Raw genomic sequence first — 13,554 nt, forward strand, 5'->3', positions numbered from 1 at the left:
GTCAATAAACTCAAATCTTATTAAGCGTTTTTAAGCTACAACTAAGTTGTTAAAAGACTTTTACATGTACGACATTAAAAACCATTAAAAATGTCACCAAATGCATAGTTAGCTCATATTAGCAGCTTATTTAAATCAGTTCCGGATTAGTTAGTTTTTTTTTTTATTGCTTAGATGAGTGGAAGAGCTCACAGCCCACCTGGTGTTAAGTGGTTACTGGAGCCCATAGACATCTACAACGTAAATGCGCCACCCACCTTGAGATATAAGTTCTAAAGTCTCAATTATAGTTACAACGGCTGCTCCACCCTTCAAACCGAAACTCATTACTGCTTCACGGCAGAAATAGGCAGGGTGGTGGTACCTACCACCAGTAACAAAAATGTTGCGGGACTCGGGAAATCTCGCTCATGTACCAAAAAAACAACCAAAATTTAACAGTATTGCTAAATATAAACACTATTATTCAATGCACGTATATGTCATGACCAGAAGTAGGCCCTTATTAATATGCTCGGGTTCCATTTCAAGGGCCTCTCGTTCACATTACACAGACCCTGCGCTGGCTGAATCCGCCCCTGATTATGGTGATAAGTGGTTACCGGAGCCCATAGACATCTACAACGTAAATGCCGCCACCCACCTTGACATATGAGTTCTAAGGTCTCAGTATAGTTACAACGGCTGCCCCACCCGTTCCGTCGCAGGTCACCAGTTTGTAGGCTTAAACGACGAAGGGAAAATCTTCCACCGGGCGGGTGATATTGCTCGGTAGACCGACGGTCCAAATGTTATTGTTCGGAACTTGTATATATGCAAGCTTATGTTGAAAGTTTCGTAAGCGAGATTCAGGCATCTGTCAAATATCTTGTATTGTATGATGGCTACCGCCGCATTAAGTACGTATTAAAGTAGACTAGACCTACTATCGCACAATTTGTAGCTCTAATTTTACTAAGCACAGATATGATACAGATATTGTAAACTTTGTACCGACTCCACAGAATAGGATAAATAAGGGCTATTGACAGAGATTAAATAGATTTTACCTTTAAAAAACATTACTATTTAAATAAAGACGTGACGCTTCTTAAATGCTTTGATTTTTGTATAGTTTGTTTTGTTGTATAAAAAATAAGATTACGTTTTTTCTCGCTAAGAATTTCGTAAACATTATATTTTTTTTAAATAATAATACCATAGAAAATAATTTATTTTAATCCATTGCAAAATAGAACTGCTCAAATTACCGGAATATAGTCTTTAGTTTTAAGGTTGCAACCCTGTCCAACTTTGTACGACGCCATGTTAATCCTTCTCTTTCTATCTAGTGAAAAGCTACGAATGAGGAAAAATACGAAATCCTTAGGGAAAACATCAAAACGATGGTCGAAAACCATACGCTTATTTTTAAAACAGCGCCCTCTAGTGTGTAATTTAAAGCAATAAATGGTTTTACTGATACGAAATAGTTTATAAGACATTTTACAGATGTCACTAAATTCAATTTTCATTTGAAATTCAACAACTTGGCCCTCATTCTTTTTTTTAATCTTTTACCAAGAAACATTTTGTATTTGTATGAAAGAAAAGGGAATCCCTGAACTATTCTAGTAGCAGACAATCAAAACATACATAAAACAAAAGAAAACACGAAATAAGGTAGTAGACTTGCGCAAAACATCACTTCCCAATGTAATGTGATATGACATCACTTTTACAGACAGGTGATATTACTCGAAAACATTACACATCACTCTTAACATTACTCGGCGGTGCGTTCAATAGACACTGTGACGACGATTAAATTGTATCTATACAGCCGAACCATTACTTAAGTGATGTGTTCATACTTTGTATTGTAATACACTGTTATATTACTTGACAGAGATTGACTTACTTAATAATATAATAATTTTATTTTTTACTTAATATAATTTATTGTGGGATGAACGGATTTCATATGGCGACTTAGACTGCAAATTGAGCTCGACAATAATGTTAATATAGGAGAGCAGTAGACGCATTGTTTCGGCGCGGTCTCCTCAAAGTGCATCCAAAGAGGACTGTACTTTCATTTAGACGCCATTCTTTCACTTAATAAACACGCATTAAAACAAATAATAAAACTATCTTCAAACAAGTGCATAAGTAATTCAAACACAAAAATTAATATTATAGTGAGGGGTAGATCTCAGGGGTATTTAAAACTATGGGTTAGTCACCAATATCGAATTTCGAATTTTAATCTTCCTTTATCACAAACAATTTTCAATTTTAAACAATAAATACATTTAGACGCGGGCGCACGCTATTCACACTCAAAACGGAAGCGCCCGGAACATAGATTATATACTGTTGAAAAGATCGACATAGATACTAACTATGTATAGCGAGCGGGCATACGGCCGCGAGAGTGACGTACCGGTCGGTTTGCTACATACTCCCCCTCTAGTCCTGGAGGACGCCCTCGCTCCTGGACTAGCATCTCATTACTACTGGGCTGAGGGACAGGCGCAAGACCAACCATACCACCAGCTGCGGGAGAAAGACGTGGAGCTTCAGCACATGGTTCAGCATGCCGTGTCGTCATATGCCCTGGAACTCGAGAATCTGTTTTAACATTATTTGGGGGACGACCACGTTTCTTTTTAGGCATCACCGGCCGCGGAAGAGCATCACTCTGATTCTCACGGTATAGAGTGAGATCGTTCACATGATATTTCCCTAAAACTTCATCAGGTTTGTCAACATGCGCGACGTGGTAAGTAGTAGGGCTGACCTTTTTAACGATGCGATACGGACCATCGCGTTTTGGAACAAACTTAGAAGTAAGGCCATTAGCGCTCTTACTGAGGACATGTGATTTGATGAGAACCATGTCACCTTCGTTGAATGTTTCAATGGGCCGTCTCGAACGATCAGCATACCCTTTAGCTTTATCTTGAAGCGTCTCTACACGTTCGCGCACCGCTGAAAAGGAGTTAACAAATTTCCTGAGATAGGGAGTTATTTGGGGAACAAAGTTATCTTTGTCTAGAACAGCACGAAGGTCATGGGCGACTTCTGTGGGGGACCTCATCTCTCTGCCAAATGACAAGTAAGCAGGTGACATACCTGTGGTGCGACATTTAGCGTTATTAAGAGCGAATCGAATCACTGGTAACATGTTTGGCCAGGAAGTGTGGTCACATTCCACGAGTTGTGCTAATAAAGTCTTAAGATCTCTGTTTTTACGTTCGGCGGGGTTTGCTTCTGGGTGATAGAGAGGGATAAGGTTTTGCTTTATCCCCAGGATGGACATGCATTGACGCATGACTGCCGAAATAAATTGTACGCCATTATCAGAAACTAGTCGGCGTGGAAGACCGAACCTCATAAAATACTCCTCTATGAGGACATGTGCACACGCCTCAGCAGTAGCTTCCTTCAATGGGAAAAGTTCTGTCCACCTCGTAGCAGTATCTTCTATTAGCAAGATCCAACGCTCCCCCTGTTTTCCAGGTGGTAACGGGCCGAAAAGATCAACTGCCAAGACCTCGTTGCGCTGGTTCATCACCGGCGTCTGCAATAGACCTGGAGGCTTGGTATTAGCAGCCTTATAGCGTTGATAATGGATACATGCCTTTACATAGTCGGTTATGATTCTTCTTATTCCTGTGAAGTAGAACAGACGTGAGACTTGTTGGTAAGTCCGGTCAATTCCTGCATGTCCAGCGGTAGGGGCATCGTGAAGCTCTTTGAGAACGTCGGTCACTTGATGGGCAGGAATGACTAATTGTGGGGCCTCGGCATCAGAATCCGGATTAAGTCGATATAAAACACCTTGTTCCATTAGAAATCCTCTTTCTGACCATCTTTTAGCAGCAAGTTCATCCACTCCTTCCAGTTCTGTGACGATCTTCTGTATTTCCGGATCAGTCAACTGGTCTTGACGTAACTGGGTAGGTGACTTGGTGGGCAGGTCGCAAATGACAGAACAGATGCCGCAGTTATTTTGTGTTTCGTTGGAACAGATCGGTCTACTTAACGTGTCAGCGACAACGTTAGCTTTTCCTGGGGTGTACTCGAATCTGATGTCAAATTCTTGGAGTTTAAGCGCCCAACGGACCAACCTACCAGCAGGAGACTTTAAAGAAAGCAACCAACGCAAGGGTTGGTGGTCACTGCCTATAATAATTGGTTGGCCGTTGAGGTATGGCCTGAAACGCTCCACGGCCCAGACTACAGCAAGCGCTTCCCGTTCTGTAGTAGAGTAGTTGCGCTCCGCTGCGGTGAGTAGGCGGCTAGCATACTCGATAGGTCTTTCGTCCTTGCCTTCCCCTTGAGCTAAAACTGCGCCAAGTGCATAGTTGCTCGCATCGGTACGCAGTACTAAGGGTTGTTTAAAATTCGCTTGAACAAGTACGGGCGCCGTGGTCAGCAGACGCTTCAATTCTTTGAATGCCTGTGTTTGTTCAGGTCCCCAGCTCCATGTGTAATTCTTCTTGGTTAGTCGAGTAAGCGGTTCTGCTATCTTTGAAAAGTTTGGAATAAACTTCCTGAACCAAGAGCATGTTTGGAGAAAAGTTCTTAAATGTTTTAGGTTAGATGGTTCCAGCATATTAAGGACAGCACTGACCTTCTCAGGGTCAGGAGACACACCGTCTGGAGTGATGACGTGGCCCAGATAACGGACCCTTTCTTTGGCAAAAGTGCACTTCTCTCTGTTTACGTGAAGTTTAAATTCAGACAAACGTCCAAAAACAGCTTCCAGATCTTGTAGGTGTTGCTGGAATCCTTCTGAAATAATTAACAAATCGTCTAGATAAGCAAGTACTGTAACATCCTTCAAAGCAGCACAGGAGCGTAGACGATCAATAAGCCTTTGGAAAGTCGCCGGCGCATTCTTCAAGCCGAACGGCATTCTTTTAAAACGGTAAGTGCCTAGGGGGCAGACAAAAGCTGTTTTGTCTCTGTCTGCTTCTCGGACCATAACTTGCCAATATGAAGAACGAAGGTCTATTGTGGTCATGTAACAATTCTTCTTCGTACTCTGGAGAAGATCATCAATGCGTGGGAGTGGGTAAGTATCCGATTTGGTTACTTCATTTAAGCGCCTGTAATCCACGCAGAATCTTACATTACCATTGGACTTCGGTATCATCAATGCAGGAGAGCACCAGGCGGATTCGCACTCTTCAATGATGTCATCTGCCAGCATCTTCTCTATTTCATTCTTCATCGTCTCCTTCTTGGAAGGGTTAAGGCGATAGGGCGGCACAGCTATCGGGGGGTGATCTCCGGTGTCTATGCAATGTTCTATGAATGGTGTCGGACCTCCCCCTGCTGTAAAAATACTTTCATGCCGAATAAGGAACTCAGATAATGCTTGGCGCTCAGCTGATTGCAAGTGCATGCCTTCATCATCCCGAAGCATGTTAGTAGAAGCTATGCACACACCACGAGACATAGGTTCAAAAAGTAATTTATAATGCACCTTAGCATCAGTACTAAAATACCATTCATGACGATGAAAATCAATAATAACTTTGGCAGCATTAATAAAATCAATACCCAGTAAAGTTTCATTATCATTAGAATCAGGGAAGATTATAAATGGAATATTAATCACTATGTGTTCTAACCTCACTGGTAATATGGTTGTCAATACATCCATATTCCGAACATGCCCATCAGCAAGTTTGACTCGCCTAGTGGAGGGAGTAAGAGGGTGACCCTTATGCAGAAGGAGAGCATACAGCGTGTGACCAGCAATACAATGCTTAGCTGCTGTATCTATAAGTGCAGTACCATGTTTACCGAGAACTTGAATTTTGAAAATAGGCCGTAAATGTAAATACCTATCATCACTCTCACGGTCGTACACGGATGCTACAACACTTCCCTCACATGTACAATAATTAAAATTCAAACAATTATCAATTTCCACACATTCGTTAATTTTTCCAAAATTACACTTACTGCCTTTTGTGTCACAGTCATGGTTAGTTGAAAATTTTAAATTATTACAATTTGGTTCAATTATTTGATTATAAGGTAAAAATGAGTTCTTACATTTAGGTCTAGTTCCCTGGTTATAACAAATATTTAAATTTTTACACTTTGTCCGAACATCCTGATTATATAAAACATGAGAATCACAAAAGGTTGGCATCTCATTATTACTAGTGCAATTACAGTTAATATTCTTTGACACAGAATCATTACAGTCATGAAAATAATATTTTCTGGAAGTAGGGCCTCTATTAATGGTAGCATAATTAATATTTGCATCCCGGTTACAAAAATTTTGACATTCAAAATTACTCAGAAAATTATTTTTGTCATGCTGCTTAACATCATACATTGCATTCTGAACAGGTAAATTAGAACTAATTGTGTTATTATTATTAACATTACACTGAACACTATAAAACGCATTATTGTCATTTTGCACACCCTCGGAAAAGTTAGATTGACTTTGCTCACCTCGGTTGTTTAACTTACGGCACTGTTCCCGTGCATGTCCAAACCGTTTGCAGTAGGAGCACACTGGACGCTGTTTCTTCGTGGTCACGAATTGCTCTGCAGAACCTGGCACAGCAGCGGCAGGCGTGGCAACGGTAGGCTGGGCGACAGCGACAGGCACAGCGGTGGCGGGCACGACGGCCGCGGCGGAGTTTGGAAAGCACGCGCGCGGCGCCGGGGCACTCGCACGAGCGGCGCACGGTTCAGGCCGACTCGCAGCCGGGGCCGGCTGGGCACGGATCGAACGGACACCACTAGTGGACGACACTGGTCTCGATTGAGTCTCCTCTATCGAATCTTCTATATTCCGAGCATGGTTTAATAATGAATTGAAAGATGTGATTTTTCACGGCGCAATCTTGTGCGTATTCTATTATGAAGCAACCCGTATATCATATCAAGTTGTACTTTTTCAGCAATATCATCCCGCGGTAGCTTTGCCATAAGCGCACGAATACGAGCAACAAACTTGTCTGTGTTTTCTTTATCCTGCGGGGAAGCAAATATTTCCAAATATATTCTATGTGGTGGAAGGCGGGTGCCATATGCATATATTAAATTTTCTTTGGCTTCGTTCCAAGTGGAGATGTGATGCTTTAATCCTAGCCACCACGTAGCTGCGTCAGCAGACAAAAGCATGGCTAGGCCTCGTACGATGTTAGCGTCAGATACTTGAACGCATTCTGTATAACTTTCAATTGCATCTATAAAGGCCTCAACAGATTCACCAGGTGCACCGCTGAAAGAAGCTCTGCAACGCGCCAAGGTACCATCTACGTTCACTGGGGGCATCGGCGGAGGTGCCGGAGTCGACGATCTTTGTTCCATCACGTACGACATAATGTTCTTAAATGTTTCGGCCTGCGAACGTTGCAGCGAGGCCATCAACGCTGAAACATCATCCAGGTTGAACGTAGAATTGTTGCTACGTGATTCGGCGTGGGGGCGATCATGGGGGCTATCATGCTCCTCGTGATTTTCGTTGGCATTTGCATCTGCAGCAGGAATAGCGTCGTCTTCGCGACGTTGCTGGCGATCTTGATTTCTAGTTAAAGGCATTCTTTACAATTAAGCACCAACAGCATACAATAGTTAGCAAATTTTTCACAAAAGCGTGCGCGCCATTTTGTTAGTCCAAGCAAGAAAAAAATTAGGAAACGTTGGGCAGCCAGATATAGTGAGGGGTAGATCTCAGGGGTATTTAAAACTATGGGTTAGTCACCAATATCGAATTTCGAATTTTAATCTTCCTTTATCACAAACAATTTTCAATTTTAAACAATAAATACATTTAGACGCGGGCGCACGCTATTCACACTCAAAACGGAAGCGCCCGGAACATAGATTATATACTGTTGAAAAGATCGACATAGATACTAACTATGTATAGCGAGCGGGCATACGGCCGCGAGAGTGACGTACCGGTCGGTTTGCTACATTAAGAAATATGTATTACTAAACAATTACGAGCGACTAGCGATTTTACAAAAGTTGCGAATAAAAAAAAAAGTGTGTGTGTCCGCTCCGACGCACGACTGGAGTTTACTGGATATAAAAAATTAAACGAAACATAGTACGAGAAATAGTTCTATATTACGACAACACGATACACTACAGATTATTAACAAATTAACGAGACACAAAACAAACGACTAACAAATATATGAAAATACAATAATGAGAGAAACGCGCGATCAGTACGAGGCTTTGTGGCGGACTGCCGGCGCAGCAGCCCGGCGTCACCTGCGATACGCATTTCGTTTTTTTTTTTTTTTTTTTTTTTTTTTTTTTTTTTTTTTTTTTTTTTTTTTTTTTTTTTTTTTTTTTTTTTTTTTTATGATTGAAAGTTTACTGGTGGCCCGAAGGCCTTTCCAGTTTCACCAGGACAGGTGGGCGAGCAAAGGCTCAGCCAAGAGGGGTGGGATTTGCTAACAACTGCCCGAGCGCCTCCGAAGGAGACCTAACAACTCAAGAGCAATTGTTTCGCGAATGAATCTACTACCGGATCGGAATCGCGACCCGCTGAGAAGATCCGGCGAGAAACTCAGCGGGCTGATGCATGGGTTAGGTTGCACGTCGACCTCTTTGTCGAGTTCGACGAGTACGGTTACCGGGGTCCCTAAGCCTGCCCCTAGTATTAGAGCTGAAGGCATCTAATGCAAGGGTTATTGGATCTGATGGATCCGTAAGGACGTGTCTAGGGCGTCGACGGTGACTGGCTCCTGCATGATCAGGATTCGGGGAGTAGTCAGCGGCGGCAACGATAAGGCGATTATCATGACGCATAGCCTTATCGAAGTATCGTTCCGACGTTGACTTCATGTATTTCCGAATTGATTCGAGGCCTAGGTCGTCGTGTAGGTCAACGTTCCTCACGAACCACGGAGCCCCGACAGCTAACCTGCAAAAGCGGGATTGTAGGGATTGGAGGGTGTCTATGTGTGTGCGGGCCGCGTGAGCGAACACCACACTCGCGTAAGTCATGACGGGACGCATTTCGTGTGACATGCGCAATCAGGCGCATAACGCATTTCGTGTGACATGCTAGTACGATTTTGGTCCCCATAATTTTCATACCCCGGGCCTATATATGTAAATCGATTCTAAAGGAGTAAACTCCAAAAAGTGTGTGTGTCCGCTCCGACGCACGACTGGAGTTTACTGGATATAAAAAATTAAACGAAACAATACGAGAAATAGTTCTATATTACGACAACACGATACACTACAGATTATTAACAAATTAACGAGACACAAAACAAACGACTAACAAATATATGAAAATACAATAATGAGAGAAACGCGCGATCAGTACGAGGCTTTGTGGCGGACTGCCGGCGCAGGCGCATAACGCATTTCGTGTGACATGCTAGTACGATTTTGGTCCCCATAATTTTCATACCCCGGGCCTATATATGTAAATCGATTCTAAAGGAGTAAACTCCAATTAAGTATAATTTGCGGGGAACTACCCCATAGATTATACACTTATTAACTACCCGCTGGCCGCATTTAAAATATAAACACAAATACCTATATTAAAATTCAGACGTACCATAGGTATAAAAATGTACCTAGCGGCCAGGGCATACGGTTCAAAATCACTAGGAATAATTCCGTGTCGCTTGCTCATTTATTTTGCGTAGTGCACAGCACGTCAAGCCATCGCGTTGCAGCGTCGATCGGTCTGTCTCGCTTGCTCGGTTCCGTTCGTGTATTAAGCAACATTACACGACAAAGAAAGAAACATGATAAGGTAGTCGATATTTACATTTAAAAATTCATTCAATCTTTATATTTTTCAGAATTTCTGATTTAATCTTTAAATCGGCTGTCTGGAAGCGATCGCTTTTAGCGATAAAACCGTCTATTGTACAAATGTATCTGCTTAATGACTATTTTTTAATTGTGTTTTGGTGTGCAATAACGGTAGGCAGCGGCTTGGCTCTGCCCCTGGCATTGCTGAAGTCCATGGGCGACGGTAACCACTCACCATCAGGTGGGCCGTATACTCGTCTGCCTACAAGGGCAATAAAAAAAAAAAAAAAAAAAAAACAATAAAGTATATTCTCTCTCTCTCCCTCTCATTGTTGAATATTAGAAATGGATCGGACAAACATGTAAAAAAGCTTTTAATTTTTCTGAAGTGACAATAAAGATCTTGGGAGACGAAAAAAAAAACCGTTTTCCGCCAGGGGCGTTGTTCCAACTGCATACAAATTTGAGTTAACTTTTACGCTATGGAAAACGTTAAAAAACTAAGCACACTGATGGACGAATCGAACGCGTTGCTTATTTCTGCAACTAAGCACCAATGCGTCCCATGTAACACTCACGTCATCTCGGATCCTCCCGATCCGCTAACGGTGCTTCTAGGTACTTCAAGCACCGGTCACCGTTCTCGTCGAACCCGTCGCTTGCGACGAAGGGCTCGATGAGTAAATTAACTCTCAGACACAGCCCACTGAGTTTCTCGCCGGATCTTCTCAGTGGGTCGCGTTTCCGATCCGGTGGTAGATTCTGCGAAGCACGACTCTTGCTAGGGTTCGTGTTAGCATCGTCGTCAGGTTTGAGCCCCGTGAGCTCACCTACTAGCCACGGTTACGCTGGAATAGCCGCTCCAGGCAACCAGCTTAGGTAGGAAAAAAAAAAGTTACACAGAGCACTCATTGAAGGGTGAAACAATTATACTATAGAACATAAACTACACCAGATAAGTTGAGAGCTCTTTTACTGGTTTAATAACGAAGATAAAGTTTGCCGCTAGGGGCGCTGTTCCAAATGCATATAAATTTGAGTTAACTTTTACGTTATCGAGAACGTTAAAAAACTAAGAGCACACTGATGGACGAATCAAACGCCTTATTTCTGAAACTAAGCGCCAATGCGTTCTATGTAACACAGGGCACTCATTGAAGGGCGACAGATATAATAAAGAGTAGAAACTTAACATGCACTTATAGATAAGCCGAAAGCTCTTTGAATGGCTTAGTAACGAAGCTAAAAAAAGCTCTGTCGTAAGCTCTTTCGTTAGTTAGATCGGAAAACAAAGGTAACTAGTATGAAAATTATTACAACGGCTCTATACTGGAAAAACAATTTATTTACAAATTTATTTCATTTATTACAATATGAACAAAGAATCCAAGTCTATTAGTTTCAAAATCAGAATTAGAGTTTGGAAAATGAAATTGATTAATGAATAAACTAATAATTCATCTCAGCAGATGTACTGCTGAAATTGCAACATTCTAACATGTCTCTTGTTCCTGATCTTAATCAGAAATCAAAATTAATCAATAACAAAAATAATTGCTGCATTAAATGTGTGACATTTCAATTTTTTCACAGTATGGATCTTTAGTTCGATACACGAATCCGGTTTGAAACTAATAAACTCTTTTTTATAAGACTAGTCTTTTTCTAGCGAAGGGGAAACATTCTTTCCGAGCACATTCTCCTGATATTTCAGCTTCTTCACATTGGTTGGGTCTTTCAATACTTCATCCGTTAGCCTGTCTACACGTTGGTCTTCGATGGACTCTACAAAGAAAATGCAAAGTTATAAAAGAAAAGAGACTTCAACAAAATAAAATGAGAATGTCACTAATGTAGTAGGGTCAATTGAAAAGCATGTATTTTTAAAGATAGCACAGAAACTACTGGTCAATCACACTAGTAACAGCAGCTTTAAAAAAAAGGAATCATCCAAATCAGTTTACCTAGAAACAATTTCCGAGATGGTACACTAAGAAATCAAATTGACTGATCAGTCTCCTTCTATTGAAGTTGCTTAAAAATAATTTTAATCTTTAGACTCTCGAAAACAGTAGAAATTGCTTAATATTAATTTTTATATGCAACTTTATTGATGTATCTAGCACATGAGACAATCCACTGAGTTCCCCATCGGGTCTTGTTGAAGTTGGAATATCCCCTTAGGCTACTAATGATTAGGAGGGGAAAAAAAAGATGTAAAACTTTATATAATTAGAATCACTGCCACAATTATTATTTTTTTATAAATTATTTACGGACCTTTAGAATTAGGTTCGGATATTGCCCAATTTTCTGCATGTTTGCTTACAAGCTGAGCGCATTAAACAGAATCTACTTACTTTTTTTTATGAATGAGGTATTACTAGTGGCCCGGAGACCTTTCCGGTGTCACTAGGACAGGTGGGCGAGCAGAGGCTTAGCTAGGAGGGGTGGGATTTGCTAACAACTGCCCGAGCGCTTCCGAAGAAGACGTAACAACTCAAGAGCAACTGCTTCGCGAATGAATCTACTACCGGATCGGAATCGGATCTACTTACTGTTATACGGTGTGTATTTATCGGACAATATGTTTTCCAAGTTGTATCCTATGACTCCTACTAAAGCCGCAACCGGGAGGGTTATGTAAGCCGCATTAGCTCTCATGAACTGCAGTATTAATGGCCACATCTAAAAAAAGAGTTTCCAAATTCAAATTAAATATAACAAAATAGAAATCATTTAAAAACAATTTTAAACGATATATAGAAATATGAAATCACAAACGTACTATTTGATATAATAATTGAACTAGCTTGGTTCTAGAATATGCAATTGCGAAATTGAATTTAAAATAAATTTACACGTATTAAATATTTCTGAACATTTACACTGAATGTAATTTATAAGCAATTACATTTTGGTAAAACAATTTCTTCTCTTGTTTTGATATCACGATATAACCTTAAAATCGGCAAAACAGCTGATAATTTGTTTGCGGCCATTGGTTACCAGACTTTTTAGTTGTTCTTACATTTATTTTATGTTCAGATTTTATGAAATTATGCCACATGGTGGTGGTGCTCTGGTGGTGGGACCTCTTGTGAGTCCGCGTGGGTAGGTACCACCACCCTGCCTATTTCTGCCGTGAAGCAGTAATGCGTTTCGGTTTGAAGAGTGGGGCAGCCGTTGTAACTATACTTGAGACCTCGAATCCTGATCACACAGGAGCCAGTCACCATCGACGCCCTAGACACGTCCTTACAGATCCGTCAGATCCAAATGATCCAATAACCCTTGCATTAGACGCCTTCAGCTCTAACACTAGGAGCAGGCTTAGGGACCCTTGTAACAGTTCTCTTCGAACTCGTCAAAGAGTTCGACGTGGAACCTAACCAATGCATCAGCCCGCTGAGTTTCTTGGCGGATCTTCTAAGCGGGTCACGATTCTGATCCGGTAGTAGATTCATTCGTGAAGCAGCTACTCTTGAGTTGTTAAGTTTCCTCTGGAGGCGCCGGGCAGCTGTTAGCAATTCCCATCCCTACTGGCTGAGCCTTTTCAGATTAAAATCAGATAAAAGTCCTGGTCCCGACGCAATAACCAATGAAGCTCTGAAAATAGGCGCACCAGTTTTACTTAAGCCTCTCACAGAATTATTCAATCTAATACTAGAAGCTGAAATCGTACCAGTCCAATAGTTTAAAAAAAGTAACTCTATTGAAAAAACAAGGTTTTTGCGGGAAAAATATTGCCAGCATCAAAACTTTTAACGTATTAAGTAAACATTT

At 41.3% G+C, this 13,554-nt stretch overlaps 1 protein-coding gene across 2 annotated transcripts; it reads right to left on the reverse strand.

Moving 5' to 3' along the window:
- Positions 1–11,093: 11,093 nt before the first annotated feature.
- Positions 11,094–12,817, reverse strand: LOC692883 (uncharacterized). 2 transcript variants are annotated; one of them, XM_038019119.2, is made up of 3 exons: positions 12,683–12,817; positions 12,327–12,456; positions 11,094–11,553 (listed from the first exon to the last, which is right to left on the reverse strand). In XM_038019119.2, the coding sequence occupies exons 2-3, from the start codon at positions 12,454–12,456 to the stop codon at positions 11,423–11,425; spliced, it is 261 nt and encodes an 86-aa protein (XP_037875047.1). In that variant the 5' UTR covers positions 12,683–12,817; the 3' UTR covers positions 11,094–11,422.
- Between the last annotated feature and the right edge of the window lie 737 nt (positions 12,818–13,554).

Source organism: Bombyx mori, chromosome 23 (assembly GCF_030269925.1).
Source record: "Bombyx mori chromosome 23, ASM3026992v2".
NCBI lineage: Eukaryota > Metazoa > Arthropoda > Insecta > Lepidoptera > Bombycidae > Bombyx > Bombyx mori.

Excerpts from the sequence above, each read along its gene's own strand:
- LOC692883 (XM_038019119.2), bottom strand. The coding sequence starts at position 12,456 with ATGTGGCCATTAATACTGCAGTTCATGAGAGCTAATGCGGCTTACATA. Across the intron at positions 11,554-12,326 it reads TAAATACACACCGTATAACA|AGTCCATCGAAGACCAACGT; the intron begins GTAAGTAGATCC and ends TTTTCTTTGTAG.